Raw genomic sequence first — 22,726 nt, forward strand, 5'->3', positions numbered from 1 at the left:
TGCCTTGGGACGTCCAATGGTTGTGAAAGTCGCTATATAAAGGCAAATCTTTTTTTTTCTTTTTCCCTACTATCTACCATCCTTCTCTGATTGTACTGTGCCAAGAAAACTCTTGCTGACGAGTTTCACTTCTGTGGTTACCATCTGCCATACGGTGAAGCCATGGGAGAAAGGTACTCACTAATTGGGCTGCCATTGGAGCCCTCCGTGCCTACAGACACCAGCACACAGTACTAGATGGGAGCAAAAAAAAACATTGCTGTACAGAAGTAGTACTGCACTCGGGCCTAAACTTTCCGAGGACACATCATCGACAAGGAACTCTATCCGCCACCTGTGCATATTGTGAACAGAAAGCTGAGAGTATTGTGCCTGAGATTTTCCAATGTGCACTGCTGCTGGTGAGGTTCCTCGCTGTCGGCAGGTACTTGGAAGGTTTCGGCCTCATAGTCACAGTTTAGTTGTCATTATAGTTTATGATTTAGCACTACATTTGTAATCATGATTAGTTACAATTGTAGTTTAGTTATGGTTTAGCAGTAGTTATAATTGCAGTTTAGTTATGGTTTAGCACGACACTTGTAATCCTTTGTAGTTATAGCTGTAGTTTAGTTATGGTTTAGCACTAGTTATAGAAACATAGAAACATAAAAGATAGGAACAGGAGTAGGTCATTCGGCCCCTCGAGCCTGCTCTGCCATTCAATGCGATCATGGCTGATCATCCGAATTCAGTACCCTGTCCCTGCTTTCTCCCCATATCCCTTGATCCCTTTAGCCTTAAGAAATATATCTAACTCCTTCTTGAATATATTTAATGAATTGGCCTCAACTGCCTTCTGTGGTAGAGAATTCCACAGGTTCACCACTCTTTGGGTGAAGAAATTCCTCCTCATCTCTGTCCTAAATGGCTTACCCCTTATCCTTAGACTGTGACCTCTGGTTCTGGACTCCCCGGCCATCGGGAACATCCTTCCTGCATCAAGTCTGTCTAGTCCTGTTAGAATTTTATAAGGTTCAATGAGATCCCCTTATTCTTCTAAACTCCAGCGAGTATAAGCCCAATCGACCCAATCTCTCCTCATACGTCATTCCTGCCATCCCAGGTATCAGCCTGGTGAATCTTCGCTGCACTCCCTCCAAGGCAAGAACATCCTTCCTGGTTATAGTTTAGTTATGGTTTAGCACTAGTTACGGTTATAGTTTAGTTATGGTTTAGCACTAGTTATGGTTGTAGTTTAGTTATGGTTTAGTGCTAGTTATGGTTGTAGTTTAGTTATGGTTTATCACTAATTACAGTTGTAGTTTAGTTATGGTTTAGCACTAGTTATGGTTGTAGTTTAGTTATATTTTAGCACTAGTTATGGTTGTGGTTTAGTTATGGTTTAACACAACACTTCTGGTCATGCTTTGGCTATGGTTGTCGACTGCACCGTTCCTGGAACTGTAGAGCCTTTTCCCCAGGCTGTTACTAACGATGCTCGCCACCCATTGCCGTAGGATGTGCAAGAGAAGTGTTGGTTGAGTTACTGTCTAATTTCCATCTCTTTAGTAATTGTGGCAAAGGATCCACATCCCCTACTAGGGCACCCAGCCCTTTGGTTCACGAAAATGCTTTTCTAACAGGCTGTGGTAGAGGGGGAACCTTGCAGGACTTTTCAACTTCTGCATTCTTTAAATGTTTAATTGCATTGGGTGGGTGATTAGGGTAATTATAGAATGTGCTGACTGCTGATAACTTAACTTGCTTGAAGCTACAATTAACATAGCTGCGAAAGTAGCTGAATAAAAATAAGCATCTTTGCCTTGGCCTACACAGTCTGTGGTTCAAAACCATGAAAATTAAATCTCTTTTACATAGCTTATTAAAATTCTACAGCATTCAGAAGACTTCCATAAAATTTTGTTCAGTTTTAGTTTTAACAGACATTTCTTGGACCGACACGAGGAGCATCTTGGTCTCCTGCTGTTTGTGCTGTTAACACAGTTTCAGATGCAGGGTTGCCAACCCTCCAGGATTGGCCCTGGAGTCTCCAGGAATTGAAGATTCATCTCCAGGAGACGGCTGTGAGCAACCCAGGGAGATAAAAATCATAGGGGCATTAAAAAAAATGATGTGTTTTCTTTTCCATTTTCTTTGAACACCGTTGTTTATTAATTATAAAATTATTGGAGATGGGAAGAAAGGCTGTTTGACTGGGCGGGGTTGTTGGAGGCAGGAGATCACGTGATGGGACCTCCAGGAATACGTCCAACCAGAGTTGGCAACCCTACTGAGATGGTGTATGGCGGCTGCGTTGAACATTCTGTGAGTGAATTGAGTGGGTGACGGTTGAGATGAATTTTACTGGCAAAGACAAGTGACTGATGAGGCCAAGAATAACCTAAAGGCTGAGAGAAGGGTTAATATATGGAATAGTGAAGTAACGAGAACTACTGAAAGTTGTAAAAAAAATTAGTTGTCCTCCATTGAGTATCAGAACAAGTAAAAGAAAAGCGAAAAGGCGGATTGCCAACAGCAGGCCAGTGAAAGCAGAGGTTATATGTATGAAGTGGGAGGAATGCTAAAAGATCAGATCAATTTGTGTAAGGAATAAATTGAGAACACATGATGAGGAAATAGCAAAAACTTTTTTTTGAGAAAGGGGTTTCATTTGGCAAACGATCCACTTCAAATGCTAGTTTTGCAGCTTGTTGAAATCCCAGAATCTAAAGTTGGCTTGGTTGTAACATAGTAAGTTTGACTGCAATGCTTGAAATATCAAATCTGTTGGGAACAGTAAAACCCTGGTTCACCTATGACCGAGTACTGGAGGCATAAGTGGTTTCGAATATTGGAAAATTGAAAGATTGGATCCACCCTTCCAAATTGGCTGAAGTGGCTTGGTGATAATGCTTGGCAATAAAAACCCCCAGAATGAGATGGTTGATGTTAAGTCGTCAAGGTTCTGTTTGAGATGCAGTGAATAATGGAATTGTACTGAGGCCTGTTCTGCTGCTCGCCACAGTATTAAGAGTATAAAGGAAGATTTTCACATATCTTGTGTGTGCGTGCACTTCTTGCCCAACTTCCTGTTGTCGTGATTTTTGGTCATGCTTTTAATATTGAAACACTTAATATTGAAACTGCCTATGTAAACAATTAGAATGAAAATTCTTGATGTAAACAGTTTCCTGTCACGCAGTAGCTGCAGGCTGTGTTTCTGTGGTCTGAATTTCTAAAGTCTTCCAACTCCATTGCCATCTTTATATCAAAGACGTATATTCATCAAATGACTGTGGACAATGCCACAGCCAATTTACTCTATATAATTATAAATCTTGTGTGCCTGTTGTCTATTATGACTGTTAAGTCTACAACATGGCCATTACGTCTGGGTGCCAACTTTCTTTTCTCTTTATTGGTTAAATGTCTTTTCGCTTTCCTGATTGATTAATTCATTGTTTACTCCCATGTGATTGAATCATAGAATCATAGAATGGTTACAGCACAGAAGGAGGCCATTTGGCACGTTGAGCCCGTACTGGCTCTCTGCAAGCGCACTTCAGCGAGTCCCACTTCCCCAACCTTTCCCCGTAGCCCTGCAAATTTTTTTTCCTTCAGGTACTGATCCAACTCTCTTTTGAAAGCCACGATTGAATCTGCCTCCACCACCCTTTCAGGCAGTGCATTCCAGATCCTAACCACTCGCTGTGAAAAAAAGTTTTTCCTCATGTCGTCTTTGATACTTTTGCCAATCACCTTAAATCTGTGCCCTCTGGTTCTCGAACCTTCTGCCAATGGGAACAGTTTCTCTCTCTCTACTCTGTCTAGACCCCTCATGATTTTGAACACCTCTATCAAACCTCCTCTCAATCTTCTCTGCTTGTAGGAGAACAACCCCAGCTTCTCCAGTCTATCCACATAACAGAAGTTCCTCATCCCTGGAATCATTCTTGTAAATCTTTTCTGCACTCTCTCCAAAGTCTTGACATCCTTCCGAAAGTGTGGTGCCCAGAATTGGACACAGTACTCCAGCTGAGCCGAACCACTGTTTTATAAAGGTTCATCATAATTTCCTTGCTTTTCTACTCTATACCTCTATTTATGAAGCCAAGAATCCCGTATGCCTTTTTAACCGCTTTCTCAACCTGCCCTGCCACCTTCAACTATTTGTGCACGTATACCCCCAGGTCTCTCTGTTCCTGCACCCCCTTTATTATTGTACCATTTAGTTTATATTGCCTCTCCTCATTCTTCCTACCAAAATGTATCACTTTGCACTTCGATTGGTTATTTTCTACTTTTGTTCACCAATCACATTACACAAGCGTTTCTGCCCAATCGGAATGGAGCAAAAAAAAATCACTGCAATCAAAAAATAATCTTAACAAAAAATAATTCTTCATGATACAGCTGCCATGACTGTTCCCCATTCACCCCACTTTCTCTTCCCTTCTTTACAAACAGCACAATGGCCCTGGCTGGACATCTGAGACCACCCTCCCCACTCATTCTTCACAAACGCAGCCAGCTGACTGCCTATGTTTGGAAGTATGATTTAAGGGCTCCAATGTGCCAGAAAGGTTATTATTTGGGTGACAACTTGATCCAGTTGGTAAAGCCCTTGTCACTGGGCCAGAAGGTTGTGGCTTGGAGGCCTACATCAGAGCTTGAGTGTATAATTACAGGCTGATTGCTGGAACTGTCATTTTGGGTTGAGACGTTTATACTGAGGTTCTGTCTGCTTGCTCTAATGGTATAAGAGGAGGTTAAAGACCACTTAATGTTAGTTGAAAGAATATCAGGGAGTTCTTCTGATGCCCTGGCCAGCGTTCCTTCCTCAACCAATGCCACCTTAAAAAAACCCAGATTGACTGGTCATTCATCTCATGCCTGTTGTGAGATATTGCTGATTTTATCTACTTAACCACAGCCACTGCACTGCATTAAAGATTCCAACATTTTCCCAGCCACAGATGTTAAATTAACTGGCGTGTAATTGCCCGGGTTAGCTCTGTCTCCATTTTTGAAAATGTGTATTGCATTGGCCACTCTCCAGCCTTCCGGCAGCCATCCATTTTCAATAGAACCGTGAGGTATATTGGGGGGAAAATTCAGTTGGTAGCGCCACCCGTTAGCACCTTAAGAGAGTTGTGTAGCGCCTGATTTAGCGCTCCAATCACCTCCAGGGGCGATAAAAGCCAAGTTTGCTGTCGGAGGCGATAATTAGCGGCAGGCGCTAAACTTTGCGCACCGCCAGTAATGCCGACCCATATGGGGTGATACCGAATTTTTCCCCCATAATGCCTAAGGCCTCTGCTATTTCTTCCCACATTTCCCTAAGAATCTTTGGATGTATCCCGTCAAGCCTTGTCTCCTTTATCTTAAATAACTTCTCTAATACTTAGCTATTATTTATTATAATAATATCCCTCAAATCGATTTTAACCAATTCAGTATTTACCTGCTTCCCAATATCCTTCTCTAAATACTCAGCCAAAGTACTTGTTAAGTATTCCTGTGAATTTCTGCTGCTCCTCTAGTAATTCGCTATCCTCACTCAGCTCTGTATTTAACAATTCCGTTTATACTGATCTGTTTGTAGAATACTTTACTGTTACTTTAATATTTTTGAGATTCTCTACTCGTACTTCTTCCTTGCTTTCCTTATGCCTTTTTGAACCTTTGTTCTTAATTTCTTGTATTCTGCTATTTTTTAAATCATTTTTATGATGTCTATAGGCTCCATTTTCCCTCTTTTTCAATTGAAAGAACTTACATTTCTATAGCACCTTTCACAACCTCAGAATGACCCAAAGTGCTTCGCAACCAATGGAGTATTTTTGAGGTCACTGCTGTAATAGAAACATAGAAGATAGGAGCAGGAGTAGGCCATTCGGCCCCTCGAGCCTGCTCCGCCATTCAATGTGATCATGGCTGATCATTCAAACTCAGTACCCTGTCCCTGCCTTCTCCCCATATCCCTTGATCCCTTTAGCCTTAAGAAATATATCTAACTCTTTCTTGAATATATTTAATGAATTGGTCTCAACTGCCTTCTGCGGTAGAGAATTCCACAGGTTCACCACTCTCTGGGTGAAGAAATTCCTCCTCATCTCTGTCCTAAATGGCTTACCCCTTATCTTTAGATTAATGTAGGGAAACACTGCAGACAATTTGCACACAGCAAGCTCCCACAAACAGCAATGTGATAAATGACCAGATAATGTGCTTTTAGTGATGTTATTTGAGGGCTAAATGTTGGTGGGACACCAGGAGAATTTTCTGCTCCTCTTTGAATAGCGCCACCTGGGTTGAGCATCTCATCTGAAAGGCGGTACCTCTGACAGTGTAGCACTCCCTCCGTCCTCCACTGATGTATCCGCTTAGAATAAGTGCTCAAGTGTCTGGAGAGGGGCTTGAAACCGGGACCTTCCGAATCACAGGCGGAAGTGCTACACTGAGCCAAGGCTGACACCTCGGCTTAGCTTGTTTCTAACTTCTATTTATTGATGGCAACCTGAAACTTGAAGTGCTGAGGTGTCAGGTGAGCAATTTCTCCAGTTAGTCTGCTTTAGCTCTTCCTTCATGCCCTTGAATTGTATACCTGGGTGTGAAGCAAACTACAGAACATCCCATTCTTACCTTGAGTAATTAACTTTATTCTTTTCTTCAGTAACATTTGAACATCAATGATATACTTGAATTGCGTGTCTGAAGTTTGAACAGATTGCAACAGTGCAAAAGTGAAAAACATTGGTCCGTAATTTCCGATAGGAGACTTCCTGCATGCGGAGGCCTCCTATCGGGAAAAAATCTACGCCCTTACCTGAGGGCTCCCGAGGTCTGGCCATTTCCGATCATGGGCCTCTCCATGACGAAATGCGCAGGGCCCATGTATCCTGGGGCGTAGGCAGCTCGCAAGCATCCCTGGGATCACGTGAGCCATGGGGGGCCAATGGGAGAAGGGAATCCCCCTTCATACTTGGGGATCACTGAAAAAAGACATCAAAACATCAAATACATTTTTTTAAAAACCATCATGTTTTTAAAATGAGTTAAAATTACATTAAATTAAATAGTTTAAAGAAAAATTTAATTTTTTGAAAAAAATTAGTTTTTTTGGGGGCTAAAAATAAATTTACCTTTTTATAAAATTATAAATGAGTGAAAAAATTTTTTTTTTTTACATTTGTAAAAAGATTTTTAAGTGTTTTCAGCGGGCGGAGGTTCTGCAGAAAGCGGAACTCTTCACCCGCAGAGACCCTTCTCCAGGGCGGGTGACAGATCGGAAATGCCGGTTTTCAGCGCATGTGCTTCGCATGCCTGAAACCGGCATTTCCGATGTCCCTACAGCGTGTACCCACCCGTAGGCATCGGAAAATATGGGCCATTGAGAACACAGAAGAAAAAAAGCACTTTTCCCAACTTTTATTATTCCCTTATATTAGTATGCACAAATTTTTACTCTTGCTCTGTGTTTAAACTGCATGCATATGTGTGCACGCGCATTGGGGCCGGGGTGGGGGAGGGGGTGTTGCTGCAGAGGGCGGTGCACACACACACGTGTGGGGTGTATGTGTGCGTGTGCAGTGATGTGTGTGCGCACACGTGGGGATGTGCATGCGTGTGTATTCCAGGTTTGGAGTGTGATTTATGTTTGAAAAAGTAGTTTAATTGATTTTGTCCATATATTCCTACACACCGAGTATCATCCTTGTACACAAACATTGACCCAGCAAGCATAACACTTGTGTTCCCAGAGTAGTGTTATCAACCATTCAGTCACTCTTAGTCCACACATACTGATACTCACTACCACAGCCATTCGGATCCATACAGCACTTGGATGATTGACTTTGTTTTGATATTACAGAAATTTATCTGTAGTTAAATTAATCCGTTGAAAGAAAAAGTGAGGCAGTGGTTTACTTAGATAGGCTGCGGGGACTTGGAGTAGGCGACTTTTTCTTTATTGTTGCATTTGTTTCCTTAATGCTCTGCCCTATGTGCCCATGGTATTCCCGACTCAAGGGTTTTGTGGGAGTGCAGCTTCTAAATATTGTGCTTGCAGTGCCAACACTTGACTAAGTGTCTGGTTTTTAAAAAAAAAAAATTAATATAAAGCCTTTGCGATAAAACAAGTGCAGTTCCTGCAATGTAACTCAAAATTCCTGAACACTTTGCCTGAAGGGAATGTGACATTTTTCATGTTGCCATTGATCTAATGTGTGCGGTTTGTGGAGAGCAAAGTCAGCCACAACACAACCATTACATAGAATTACACAGAATGTACAGCACAGAAACAGGCCATTCGGCCCAACTGGTCCATGCCGGTGTTTATGCGCCACACAAGCCTCCTCCTGCCTGAATTTTTTTTTAGTATAACCAAGGGATTTGAAGAGTTAGAAATGAAATGTTATATTGTGCGGACCAGCTTTGTAAATGTTTAAAGCGTGAATTTCCTATTTTGTCAGTTATCTGAAATAACAATTAAAATTAAACATATATATCTTTTTTTCCTGTTTCCAGCTTATTTCCAGCGATGCTGATGGGGCCATACAGAGAGCGGGAAGATTCCGGGTGGAGAATGGATCGAGCGACGAGGTAAGGGGCAAAGCTGGTCACATTTCCCAATTCATTGTTTCTTGGAGTAACAGTTTGACTTGGACTATCTGGAATCATTACCGTCGATGCGACGATAGATGCAGCTTGCAGCTGGATTCTGTGCTCCCAGGGTCGTGCAGGAACCATAGCTTGAGTTGCTGTAACTGAAAATGTGACGGCTTGTGATCAATTATTGAAAATACCGAGGTCACAAAGTGTATTTAGGGCAGGAATACCAATACAACACAGATACTGGTTTAACAACAGAAAACGCTGGAAAAACTCAGCAGGCCAGGGCAGCATCCGGGGAGAGAGAAACGGAGTTAACGTTTCAGGTCGATGACCTTTCGTCAGAACCGGAAAAAAGCAGGAAATGGAACAGATTTTTAAGCAAGTGAAGAGGCTGGGAAATGGGGGAGGGGATGAAAGAACAAAAGGGAAGGTCAGTGATAGGATAGAAAGCAGGAGAGATTCAGAGACATTGAGAGGCATTAAGAGATATTCAAGGTGAGAGGAGGTGGCAATGGGGCAGGTTAAGGAATAAAGGATGGCTCTAGATGAAGTGTGAATTGCGCTGGCAGAATGAAGGACAGCTGCCATGTGGGAGAGAAGAAAAAAAGAAAATATATATATATACGTGATAGGGGCCGAGGTTATGATCTGAAATTGTTGAACTCTATGTTGAGCCCAGAGGGCTGTAGAATGCCTAATCGAAAGATGAGGTGCTGTTCGTCGAGCTTACGCTGAGCTTCCGTGGAACAATGCAAGAGGCCGAGGACGGTGAGGTCTGAGTGGGAATGGAGTGATGAACTAAAGTGACAGGCCATCGGGAGCTTGAGGTCCCCCTTACGGACTGAATGGAGGTGTTCCGCAAAGCGGTCACCCAATCTGCGTTTGGTCTCCCCAACAGATACTGGTTTATCCTTTTTAGTTTGCGTCATATTCTGTTTAGTTTTTCAAGAATGTCCACGGGCCAAACCATTTCTATATATTTCAGACCGTCCTATTTTACTGCCAGTGACGGCCTTGCTTTTTTAAAAATATTGTTTTGCCACGTATGTCCAACCCCATTCAAACCCTGGACACAACGCTCCATGCTGTTTTAGCGCTTCTCCAAGCTGAAACAGTTTTTCTGGCCAGGAAACTGAATTTAGTCCTTCCTGTGATCCACCTGCTGACGTCCCGTGCACCTAATTTAAATATATTTAAATGAAGGCCTGTGAACATAAGAACATAAGGGCCCGGATATTCCGATCCCTATGGGTGGGTATGCGCTGTGTACTCACCCGTAAGGACATCGGAAATGCCGGTTTCAGGCATGCACAGCGCATGTGCTGGAAACCGGTATTTCCGATCTGTCAAGAAAGCTCTCGACAGATCCTCCGGCTACCCTGGAGAAGGGCCTCTGCGGGGGGAGAGTTCCGCTTCTGGAGACCCTCCGCCTGCAGAAAACACTTACAATTCTTACGCCTGGTAAAAGCGGACCATTAACTAAGAGCAGGAGTAGGCCATTTGGCCCTTCGAGCCTGCTCCACCATTCTATAAGATCATGGCCGATCTTCTACTTCAACTCCAATTTCCTGCCCGATCTCCATAGCCCTTGATTCCCTTAGTCTCCAGTGGCACTAATGCCGCAAATTTCCTGCACTTGTGGCAGACATGTAGATGAACTAACCCACGATTCAACTCTGCAGAGCACTTACGAGCACAACTCCAAACTCATTGGTGAAAATCTGATGCAATTCACCGGTTGGAATTTCAGGGCCAAGACTCAAATTATGATGATGCCATCAAAGCTCTGAGCTCTTGACCTCAGAGTTGACCCAGACTAGAAGCGGACGACTGCATGACCACATGGACCCTGTTATGCCGGAAACGCCTAGGTTTATCTTACTGCGCCATGATTTTTTTTTTATTTGTTCATGGGATGTGGGTGTCGCTGGCAAGGCCAGCATTTACTGCCCATCCCTAATTGCCCCTTGAGAAGGTGGTGGTGAGCCGCCTTCTTGAACCGCTGCAGTCCTTGTGATGAAGGTACTCCCACAGTGCTGTTAGGGAGGGAGTTCCAGGATTTTGACCCAGCGACGATGAAGGATCGGCGATATACTTCTAAGTCAGGATGGTGTGTGACTGGGAGGGGAACTTGGAGGTGGTGGTGTTTCCATGCGCCTGCTGCCCTTGTCATTCTAGGTGGTAGAGGTCGCGGGTTTGGGAGGTGCTGCCGAAGAAGCCTTGGCGAGTTGTTGCAGTGCATCTTGTAGATGGTACACACTGCAGCCACGGTACGCCGGTGGTGGAGGGAGTGAATGTTTAAGGTGGTGGATGGGGTGCCAATCAAGCGGGCTGCTTTGTCCTGGATGGTGTCGAGCTTCTTGAGTGTTGTTGGAGTTGCACTCACCCAAGCAAGTGAAGAGTATTCCATTACACTCCTGACTTGTAGATGGTGGAAAGGCTTTGGGGAGTCAGGGGGTGAGACACTCGCTGCAGAATACCCAGCCTCTGACCAGCTCTTGTTGCCACAATATTTATGTGGCTGGTCCAGTTAAGCTTCTGGTCAGTGGTGACCCCCCAGGATGTTGAGGGTGGGGGATTCGGCGATGGTAATGCTGTTGAATGTCAAGGGGCGGTGGTTAGACTTTCGCTTTTTGGAGATAGTCATTGCCTGGCACTTGGTGGCGCAAATGTTACCCGCTACTCATCAGCCCAAGCCTGAATGTCATCCACTTCTTGTTGCATGGGGGCATGGACTGCTTCATTATCTGAGGAGTTGCGAATGGCATTGAACACTGTGCAGTCATCAGTGAACATCCCCACTTCTGACCTTATGATGGAGGGAAGGTCATTGATGAAGCAGCTGAAGATGGTTGTCTCTGTGCTGCCCGGCTGTCTGTCTGACATCAAGTCACGGTTGAGCTGGAAATTTCTCCAACAAAAATTTGGCAAGATCAAAACCATCCCGCACCGTATCTCTGCTATTATCCCCTCACTCCACCATATCTCTGCAATCTGCTCCAGCTCTACATCCCAGATCACGCCCTCACTCTCGGCGCCTGAAACCCTACCTTCTTGACTCTGTGCTCCACTCCTTCCTATTCTTCTTCTATATCTAACCCACCTCTTTGTGAAGTGCCTTGGGACTTTTCACTGTTAAAGGTGCCATATAAGCAAAAGTTGTTTGTGGTGTTGAATATTGCATTCGTTCTGGGGCTGAAGTAGAACAGGATCTCTACATAGTATGGAGAATGCCCTTCTAACTTTTTCTCACATCCTTAATGGACATCTGTGTTTTTTATTAATTGTTTTATAATAAACCCATTTTGTGGATTAATTTCCTCTTCAATCCCTGAGTCCATTAAACGTGAGCTAATTTTTGCACCTAATTCTAATCCACGGGTTGGTCCACATAACTTAACTCGAAGGTCATAGGTGGTACTCTGTCTTCGACGCGAGTGTCCTCAACTCCATCCCGCAGCATGCTACCCTTAACCACCTCAGCACAACCCCAGCCCAGCATGAGGTTGAAAAGGCCATCTGACAACTGAAGAACAACAAGGCCTCAGGAGCAGATGGAATCCCCGCCGAAGCACTAAAACATGGCGGAGAAGCACTATTGGCGTGAATACATGAACTCATTTCTCTTATTTGGCAGGAGGAGAGCATGCCAGGGGATCTCAGACGCCGTAATCGTGACCATCTTCAAGAAAGGTGATAAGTCCGATTGCAGTAATTACAGAGGAGTCTCCCTGCTGTCTGCCACAGGGAAAGTCATCGCAAGAATCCTCCTCAATCGCCTTCTCCCAGTGACTGAAGAGCTCCTCCCAGAATCGCAATGCAGATTCCGCCCACTAAGGGGCACTATGGACATGATCTTCACCGCACGTCAACTACAAGAGAAATGCAGGGAACAGCACCAACCGCTGTACATGGCCTTCTTTGCCCTCACAAAGGCCTTCGACACCGTCAACCATGAGGGATTATGGAGTGTCCTCCTCAAATTCGGCTGCCCTCAAAAGTTTGTCACCATCCTCTGCCTGCTTCATGACGACATGCAAGCTGTGATCCTGACCAACGGATCCACCGCAGACCCAATTCATGTACGGACCGGGGACAAGCAAGGCTGTTTCATCTCACCAACGCTCTTCTCGATCTTCCTTGCGGCAATGCTCCATCTCACCCTCAGAAAGCTCCCCGCTGGAGTGGAGCTAATCTACAGAACAACACAGTACTGCTCCCCGATTATCAAAATCCATGACGAGGTCTTGGACAACGTGGACCATTTTCCATACCTTGAGAGCCTACTGTCAACAAGGGCAGACGTAGATGACGAAATCCAACACTGCCTTCAGTGTGCCAGTGCAGCCTTCGGTCGCCTGAGGAAGAGAATGGTTGAAGACCAGGACCTTTAACCCAGCACCAAGCTCATGGTCTACAGAGCAGTAGTAATACCCGCCCTCCTGTATGCTTCAGAGACATGGATCATGTACAGCAGGCACCTCAAAGCACTGGAAAGGTACCCCCAAAGCTGCCTCCGCAAGATCCTGCAAATCCATTGGCAGGATAGGCGCACCAACGTCAGTGTTCTCGCTCAGGCCAACATCCCCAGCATTGAAGCTTTGACCACACTCGATCAGCTCTGATGGACGGGCTACATTATCCGCATGCCCGATACGAGACTCCCAAAACAAGCGCTCTACTCGGAGCTCCGACACGGCAAGAGAGCCCCAGGTGGGCAGCGGAAACGCTTTAAGGACACCCTCAAAGCCTCCTTGAAAAAGTGCAACATTCCCCACCGACACCTGGGAATCCCTGGCCCAAGACCGCACAAAGTGGAGGAGAGGCATCCGGGAAGGCGCCGAACACCTCGAGTCTCTCCGCCGGGAGCAAGCGGAAGCCAAGCGCAAACAGCGCAAGGAGCGCACGTCAACCCAAGCACCCCACCCACCCGCCCCTCCAACCACCGTCTGCTCCACCTGTGACAGAGACTGTAGGTCCCACATTGGACTCATCAGTCACCTGCGAACTCATTTTTAATGTGGAAGCAAGTCATCCTCGGTTCCAAGGGACTGCCTAAGAAGAAGGGAAGACTGAATGCAAAACTGTGGAGTCAGTGATAATGACCGACGCTAGCGTTGCTGGGCCACACTCTGAACTGTTAACCATGTACTTAATAAGCTCTCAAATTGGCTGGCACGTTTCCTACATTACAGCAATGCCTATACTTCAAAAGTACTTCATTGGCCGTAAAGCGCTTCGGGACGTCCTGAGGTCGTGAAAGGTGCTATAATAATGCAAGTCTTTCCTTTTCCTTTCAAACCTGCAAACTGTAGCGATTTCTCCGGTGTAATGCACACACGCCTCTTGTGGTTTTTGACTCAGGTACAAGTGTAGGTTGAGAGAAATTCCTGCATTAGCCTCTGGTTGTACTGACAACCATTCCACCTTTAACTTATAACGATGAGAAGCCTCTGCTGAACTGAATATGGGAGTGCTCATTGCTTTGTGGGGCTTATCACCGGCCAAATAGTTCTTATGTACCGCCTTGTGGAATAGGCCAGTGACCTTTCCGAACTGACATCACATAATGTATAAAAGGCGGGGTGTGTTAGGAGTGAGAAACTTTACTCCATCATTCATAGAAAACACCATGAAGTGAGAAAATGGAGAAAACAAATCTGGAGATCAGAAATAAAAGCAGAAACACTCAAGGTCCACGTGGGTTGATGCTTTGTTGGAGAACCTTCATCAGACACCAAAAATGTCAACCTACCTTTTTTTCTTTCCAGGTGCTGACAGAGTTACTATTTCTGTTCAGTATTTTCTGCTTTTACTTTGAATGATATTAAGTAGTGCCCGTCATATCGGGAGTGTCGTCTAAGCTCAAGTACACCTTCCTGATAGTTAGATTGTTGCTATTTTGTAAGTAATTGAAAAGTGACAAAGCATGTAGGTTATTCCTGAACTGGCAGCAGTAATAGCCAAGCCCTGTGCTCCATTCAGAAAGAGTTTCACCGACACATCACATCTGTGCTCGAGCATCCTTCGAGGTCCCTAGTTTGGATGCCAGTATTGTAGGGGAGAATCACATTCAATCAGACTGCGCTGATAGCAGGTTGAATGTTGTTGAAAAAAAGAAAGACTTGTATTTATATAGCGCCTCTCACAACCTCAGGACGTCCCACATGCTTTTCAGCCAATGAAGTACTTTTGAAGTGTGTTCACTGTTGTAATGTGGGTGTGGTAAATGCTGGTCCTCCTGTTAGTTCTTCTTCTTCTTAGGCAGTCCCTCGGGAACCGAGGATGACTTGCTTCCACATTATAAATGAGTTCTCAGGTGACTGATGAGTCCAATGCGGGACCTACAGTCTCTGTCACAAGGGAGGCAGACGGTGGTTGAAGGGGCGGGTGGGTGGGGTGCTAGGGTTGACGTGCGCTCCTTGCGCTGCCTGCGCTTGGCTTCCGCTTGCTCCCGGCGAAGAGACTCGAGGTGTTCGGCGCCTTCCCGGATGCTTCTCCTCCATTTCGTGCGGTCTTGGGCCAGGGATTCCCAGGTGTCGGTGGGGAATGTTACACTTTTTCAAGGAGGCTTTGAGGGTGTCCTTGAAGCGTTTCCTCTGCCCACCTGGGGCTGTTAGTCCTGTTAGTGACGTGCTGACCTCAGCCCCTAATTACTCACAATGTAAAGTTCACCTTTTAGCAGAATCCTTTTGCTGCTATTCTCTGGCTGAGCCCTTTCTAGTGCAGGATCGAGCAGGGAGTCGTGTTCTCGGGTGGGTGGGTTGGAGAATCTTTTTAAAAAAAATTCATTTTTAGACTATGGGCGTCACAAGCAAGGCCATCATTGATTGCCCATCCATGGTTGCCCTTGAGAAGGTGGAGGTCGCTGGTTTGGGAGGTGCTGTTGATGAAGCCATGGTGAGTTGCTGCAGTGTGTCTTGTAGATGGTACACACTGGGCGCCGGTGGTGGAGGGAGTGAATGTTTAAGGTGGTAGATTGGGTGCCGATAAGTGCTTTGTCCTTGGTCTGTGCCCTATGTAGCCCTATGTAGCCCATGCAGCAGGCAGTTAAGAAGGCAAATGGTATGTTGGCCTTCATAGCGAGAGGGTTCGAGTACAAGAACAAGGATGTCATGCTGCAGTTGTACAGGGCCTTGGTGAGACCACACCTTGAGTATTGTGTGCAGTTTTGATCGCCTTATCTGAGGAAGGATGTTCTTGCCATGGAGGGAGTGCAGCAAAGATTCACCAGACTGATACCTGGGATGGCAGGAATGACGTATGAGGAAAGATTGAGTCGATTGGGCTTATACTCGCTGGAGTTTAGAAGAATGAGAGAGGATCTCATTGAAACTTATAAAATTCTAACAGGACTGGACAGACTGGATGCAGGAAGGATGTTCCCGATGGCCGGGGAGTCCAGAACCAGGAGTCACAGCCTAAGGATAAGGAGTAAGCCATTTAGGACAGAGATGAGGAAACATAGAAGAAACATAGAAACATAGAAGATAGGAGCAGGAGTAGGCCATTCGGCCCCTGGAGCCTGCTCCGCCATTCAATGAGATCATGGCTGATCATCCAGTTGACGCACTGAGGCCTACCTGAACCTCTGGGGCCTTTTTGTCGTCACTCCGTCGCCGAGATTTCTCCACCCAGAGAGTGGTGAACCTGTGGAATTCTCTACCACAGAAGGCAGTGGAGGCCAATTCATTAAATATATTCAAGAAGGAGTTAGATATATTTCTTAAGGCTAAAGGGATCAAGGGATATGGGGAGAAAGCAGGGACAGGGTACTGAAATTGGATGATCAGCAATGATCTCATTGAATGGCGGAGCAGGCTCGAGGGGCCGAATGGCCTACTCCTGCTCCTATCTTCTATGTTTCTAACCTGCGCTTGCTTCAAGCACTGCTCCCTGCTGAAAGCAGAGAATCGGTGGCTTTGCCTAATGCTGTTTCACAGCAACACAACTGATGAGCTTGACATGATGTGCTCTAGAAACCCACCTGGGCGTGTTTGTCGCATGAGAAGCCTTTTCCCATCAGGACAGCCAGGGGGGGGGGTTTCTTCCCTCTCCTTGCCATTCCTCACATTTGTCACCGTTTCCTCATCTCTCGCATGCTGATTTCATTGATTTGCTGTTGCGTTACCGTCTCGTTCATTCTACGACTGTAATGCCAGCCGTCGAGCGCGGCATCCCTGCCAGGAGTCAAGCTATAGGAATTTCGGGAGAAACCCTTTAAATGTTCCTTAACAGACACTCAGGAAGCAAAAGCACTGTTAATGCAGGGTCACTGCGTCGCATCAGTTGACTACCAGTAGCAGATTTTGGAGCGTGGGCAAAAGTTAGCGCTCACTCCATTAACGCTGATGCTGCAAATGACAATTAGTGCACAATTAGTGCGCGTATTAGCACTGGTGTGCCGAGGAAATGAGCCCCTCTGTCATAATTTAACCCACTCACCGTTATGAATTTGCTTGTAATAAACCCATTCCATGAGGGGAGTTGTCAGAGTGGCAGTTTGTTTGTTGTGCTGTACTGTTTATTAAGCACCGCATTACTCAAAGGTTACAACAATAGTTTAATTGCTGGAACGTTGTGCAGTCTGCACTTGTTTTGTTCTTATCGCTCGATTAGTCACTTACCTCCGCACCAAAGGGCATCATAATAAGTTTCCGAGACTGTGGTGGTGAAAAATTGTCTTTGTGAAATGTTAATAGAATGTTTCCTTTTGTTTTTATTTAATTGTAGTGCGTCTCAACGTGTGGTAATAAGCACACTTTATTCTTGGGCGTCTGCTTCGAACTGCGACAGCAAATAGCATTTTCAGTAATTAAATGTCAGGCCCATAGAAGAAATTTCCAGCCAGTCACACAAATTGTTTGACAAAAATTCCTATTGTAAGAGACCAAGCTGTTTTCCGCTCCGTAATCCATTTGTAACAGAGTTGAAACCATATGAGCTTCATTAGCTTTGATGTGTGCTCAATATTTTCCTGCAGGTGTGGGCGATGCTGATAAGACTAAAAGAATAGTGAATTTATCCGTACCACATTTAAAGTGTACCATTCTGTGATGGGTGATATTGAAATGCACATAATTAGTTTGTTGATGCTTTGTAACGTAGTGTGAAGCTTCACGCATTAAAAGCTGTTGGCCTAGAAATTAGGTTTGCCTCCACCAGGGCTTTTGCGCCCGAAATTTTGCGCCCGCGATAATTGCCGCTGCGCCCGCCAAAAATTCAGCTGCCCCGCGCCCAGACGGCTGCGGGCGCTAATGGAGGGTTTCAGCGCCTCGCTATGGGCGCTGAATGCAGGTTTGCGGCGCTAATCCCCCGCTGCGGCACCCGATGCGGTGCGGCAGGCTGGGGTACTGCAGGCCTCCTCCTTCTGTTAAGGAGGAGCTGCCTGCAGCCGACCGCTGACCGGTCGATTCGCCCGACAAATGAGCCTGGCACCTCGGAGAAGTGCCGGGCTCGCGGGCCACACACATCAGTGCCGCGGGGGGGTGGTGGAGGAGTCCGGGGAGGGAGGTGCGGGCAGGCGGCCGCCGGGAAAGCGGCCGGCCGCCGCTCCACCTTAATGCGCCGGCGCTACGTGCTGCAACATCCCGTTGAACAATCGTTGGTTGCGGCTGCCACGGGCGAGGCGGCCGCAACTGAATTTGGGCGTCCGGCCGCGTTACCACGGCAACCGGGACGCTGCGCACACCGATGACGTCATCAGTGCCGGTGCAGCGCTACCGGCTAATGCCGATGGTAGGGCCCAACGCAATTTCGATCGCGGCTATAATTCCGGCGCAAGGCCCTCTAACGCCTCTAATTGGGCGCTAACCCCACCGAATTTCTAGGCCGTTGTGTCCAACTGATTTTGTTAGTTATTTATAGGAACAGGAGTGGGCCATTCAGCCCCTCGAGTCTGTTCCATCTTTCAATTCTTCTTCTTAGGCAGTCCCTCGGAACCGAGGATGACTTGCTTCCACATTAAAAATGAGTTCGCAGGTGACTGATGAGTCCAATGCGGGACCTACAGTCTCTGTCACAGGTGGGGCAGACGGTGGTTGAAGGGGCGGGTGGGTGGGGTGCTTGGGTTGACGTGCGCTCCTTGCACTGCCTGCGCTTGGCTTCCGCTTGCTCCCGGCGAAGAGACTGGAGGTGTTCGGCGCCTTCCCGGATGCTTCTCCTCCACTTTGTGCGGTCTTGGGCCAGTCTTTCAATTCGATCAGGGCTGATCTGAATCTCGACTCCATCTAACCGCCTTGATTTTACAAATTTACAAATGGAATACATCTGAAGTGATGGAATTGGGACTACAGACTCATCCAGAATATGGAAGTTATTATTAAGGCGTTTCCAGTGCCCCCTTCCTTGCTTGTATCAGCCTGGCTCGTTGGTAGCACTCTCGCCCCTTGAGTCAGAAGATTGTGAGTTCAGCACATAATCTCAGCTGATCCTTCAGTGCAGTACTGAGGGAGTGCTGAGGGAGCTCTGCACTGTCGGAGGGGCAGCACTGAGGGAGTGCTGAGGGAGCTCTGCACTGTCAGAGGGGCAGTACTGAGGGAGCTCTGCACTGTCGGAGGGGCAGTACTGAGGGAGTGCTGAGGGAGTGCTGCACTGTCGGAGGGGCAGTACTGAGGGAGCTCTGCACTGTCGGAGGGGCAGTACTGAGGGAGCTCTGCACTGTCGGAGGGGCATTACTGAGGGAGTGCTGCACTGTCGCAGGTGGTCTCATTCAGATGGCACATCAAATCTAGGCCCCAAAAGCCTGTAAAAAGAACCCATGGCATTATTTAAAGATGAACAGGGGAATTCTCCTAGTGTCCTGGGAAACACTTATCCCTTAATTAACACCACCAAAAACAGATTAATTGGTCATTTATCTCAGTGCTGTTTGTGGGATTTGCTGTGTGCAAGTTGGCTGTTTGCCCACATCGCAACAGTACTTCAAAAGTACTTCTTTGGCTGTGAAGCACTTTGGGTCATCCTGAGAACATAAAAGGGTCGATATAAATCCAAGCTTGCTTTTTCGTTAGTAAGATGAGAATTTTCTTGGGGATGTTGGGGGTAGCGGGAAAACTCATAATTCCGTTCTTTTCCGGCAGTGGGGATGTTTTTAATAGGGTGAAAAGATTCACAGTGTTCCCGGCTCCCATAACATTTACACCTGGTAGGAAGAATGAGGAGAGACAATATAAACTAAATGGTACGAAAGCAAAATACTGCGGATGCTGGAAATCTGAAATAAAAACCGAAAATGCTGGAGATACTCAGCGGGTCAGGCAGCATCGGTGGAGAGAGAAACAGAGTTAACGTTTCAGGTCGATGGCCTTTCGTCGGATCTGGGTCATTGTCAAACAAAACTTTTGACAGATGAAACGTCATACGCTGACGTTCTCTGTCACCGGCTTTCCCTTAATTGGCCCGCTAAGCCCGCCCAACAAGGTCAATCAAGGGAAAATAGCGTGGGTTGGCCACAAGTCGATGGAGGCGGGACTAAAACCCGACGAGCAGCAGTCCCGCCTCCAACGCGCCCCCACTGGTAAAATCACCCCCGATGTATCGTCTATTTCTTTCTGACTTCCCTCCATTTTCTTTTTCTTTCATGAACTTCTTTCATGTTCCTTGTGCATATCTTCTTTTTGCCTTTCTTCTTACTTCACTCATCGTTTCATGCTTTTGCTTCCTTTCTGTCTCAAATTATGCCTCCCTCTAATCACAGTCTCCCGGGTTTGTACCTGTAAACAATCTGCTCTGGTTTCGGCCTGTTGGTTAGAGAGAGTCACGTTGCTCTTCCAATACTGCGATGCTGTATGTTTAGCCAAGAGGTGAGTCGCCACAAGTAGGCCTGGCTTCTCTTTGTTTTTTTTTGCCTCCCATCGAGGGAGACCCCGCGAACTATCTTCATCGACTCAGAGTCGTACAACTTATAATGTTGACCTATTCCAGCTCTCGCCCTCAATCACTACACCCGGTCACTTCACCATGACAGTGTCACCTGTTTCAGAGGGAGACTACTCACCAAACCCACAAGTGTGATATTGGATAGCTGCAAACAGCAGCTACTATACCTGTCATTCATAGAATCATAGAGTGATACGGCACAGACAGAGGCCATTCAGCCCATTGTGCCTATGCCAGCTCTTTGAAAAAGCGATCCAATTAATCCCACTCCCCTGCTCTTTCCCCATAGCCCTGCAAATTTTTCCGCTTTATCCAATTCCCTTTTGAAAGTTGTTATTGAATCTGCTTCAGGCAGTGCATTCCAGATCATAACAACTTGTGTAAAAAAAGTCTTCATGTCTCCTCTGATTCTTTTGCCGGTTACCTTAAATGTGTCCTTTGGTTACCGAACCTTCTGCCACTGGATACAGTTTCTCCGTATTTACTCTTATCAAAACCCTTCATCAATTTCAGCACCCCTATCAAATCTCTCCTTAACCTTCTCTGCGCTAAGGAGAACAACCCCAGTTTCTCTAGTCTCTCTACGTAACTGAAGTCTTTCATCCCTGGTACCATTCTATTAAATCTCCTCTGCACCCTCTCTAAGGCTAGTGGTTATGTCACTGGGCTAGTAACCCAGAGGCCTGGACTAATGATCCAGAGACGTGAGTTCAAATCCCACCACGGCAGCTGGGAATTTAAATTCAGTTAATTAAATAAATCTGGAATAAAAAGCTAACATCAGTAATGGTAACCATGAAACTATCGGATTGTCGTAAAAACCCATCTGGTTCACTAATGTCCTTTAGGGAAGGAAATCTGCCATCCTTACCTGGTCTGGCCTACAGGTGACTCCAGACCCACAGCAATGTGGTTGACTCTTAACTGCCCTCTGACAATGGCCTAGCAAACCACTCAGTTGTACCAAACTGCTACGAAAAACAATAATCAGAATAAAACTGGACTGACCACCTGGCATAGACCTTGGCACCGGCTTCGGACAGGACAAAGGCGCACACAGCCCCAGTCGACTCTGCAAAGTCCTCCTCACTATCATCTGGGAACCACCTAGAAGGACAAGGGCAGCAGGCGCATGGGAACACCACCACCTCCAAGTTGCCTTCCAAGTTACACACCATCCTGACTTGGAAATATATCGCCGTTCCTTCATCGTCGCCAGGTCAGAATCCTGGAACTCCCTCCCTAACAGCACTGTGGGAGTACCTTCACCACACGGACTGCAGTGGCTCACCACCTTCTCAAGGACAATTAGGGATGGACAATAAATGCTGGTTTTGCCAGCGACGCCCTCGTCCCATGAATGAATTTTTAAAAATCCTTTCTAAAGCGTGGTGCCCAGAATTGGCCACAATACTCCAACTGGGGTCTAACCAGTGTTTTATAAACATCCTTCCTTTTCAGCTCTATGCCTCTATTTATAAAACCAAGGATCCCGTATACCTTTTTAACAGCCTTCTCAACTTGTCCTGCCACCTTCAAAGACTTGTGTCCGTACACCCCCAGGTCTCTCTGTTCCTGCACCCCCTTCAAAATTGTACCCTTTAGTCTATCAGGCAGCATCTGTGGAGAGAGAAACAGAGTTAACCTTTCAGGTTGATGACCCTTGGTCAGAACTACAGCTTTGAGAAGCTGTCAAACACTGACATGCTCTGTTGTTTGGTGAGTTCTTGTACTCAAGACTCACCAAACCTATTTCCTGAGCAGAAAGCAGATGGTTGTTGCGTCGGAGAATGCAGCAGCCATTCTGTCATCTCTGCCGTGGAGATTCCAGAGCCTCCGGATCCCCAACGATTGAAGCCTGCAGGAAGAAACAAAGGTAAGGAAACTTTTTCTATCACTTTTCACTCGCCTCACATACTCACCTCTTCACACTTGCACCCATCACTCACCTTCACAGCACACTTTTCGACCCCTCTCACCCCCGCAGACCCACTGCTCGCCTCGCTGACCCTGGCGGGGTTTCCCAACATCGGGAAGCCCGCACCTCTGTTGGAAAAATGGGGATAATCCTCTTAACTGCCTGTTAACTACCTGTTAACAGGCAGTTAAGTGGCTGTAATCCACTTCCCGCCTCCAGGAGATGGGACCCGGCGTGGGTCGGGTACCCGCCTCCTGGGAAGATGGCACGGAGGCGGGATGGTACCCATTCCCAGATTCTGCCATTTTTCCGGCAGTCCCGCCTCCA

The 22,726-nt window shown here is 46.4% G+C and overlaps 1 protein-coding gene across 3 annotated transcripts in view; it reads left to right on the forward strand.

Annotated features, from left to right (window-relative positions):
• The window catches only part of garnl3 (GTPase activating Rap/RanGAP domain like 3), a 484,279-nt gene that overhangs the window by 165,068 nt on the left and 296,485 nt on the right, over positions 1–22,726 (forward strand). For all 3 annotated transcript variants that reach the window (XM_085965587.1, XM_085965586.1, XM_085965588.1), the window contains one exon: positions 8,515–8,589. In XM_085965587.1, coding sequence (XP_085821713.1) covers positions 8,515–8,589 — 75 coding nt within the window. The remainder of the gene's footprint in view (positions 1–8,514; positions 8,590–22,726) is intronic.

The sequence above is a fragment of the Somniosus microcephalus genome, chromosome 23 (assembly GCF_052327205.1).
Source record: "Somniosus microcephalus isolate GS21.2 chromosome 23, FLI_Smic_1.0, whole genome shotgun sequence".
In the NCBI taxonomy this organism is placed as follows: Eukaryota; Metazoa; Chordata; class Chondrichthyes; order Squaliformes; family Somniosidae; genus Somniosus; species Somniosus microcephalus.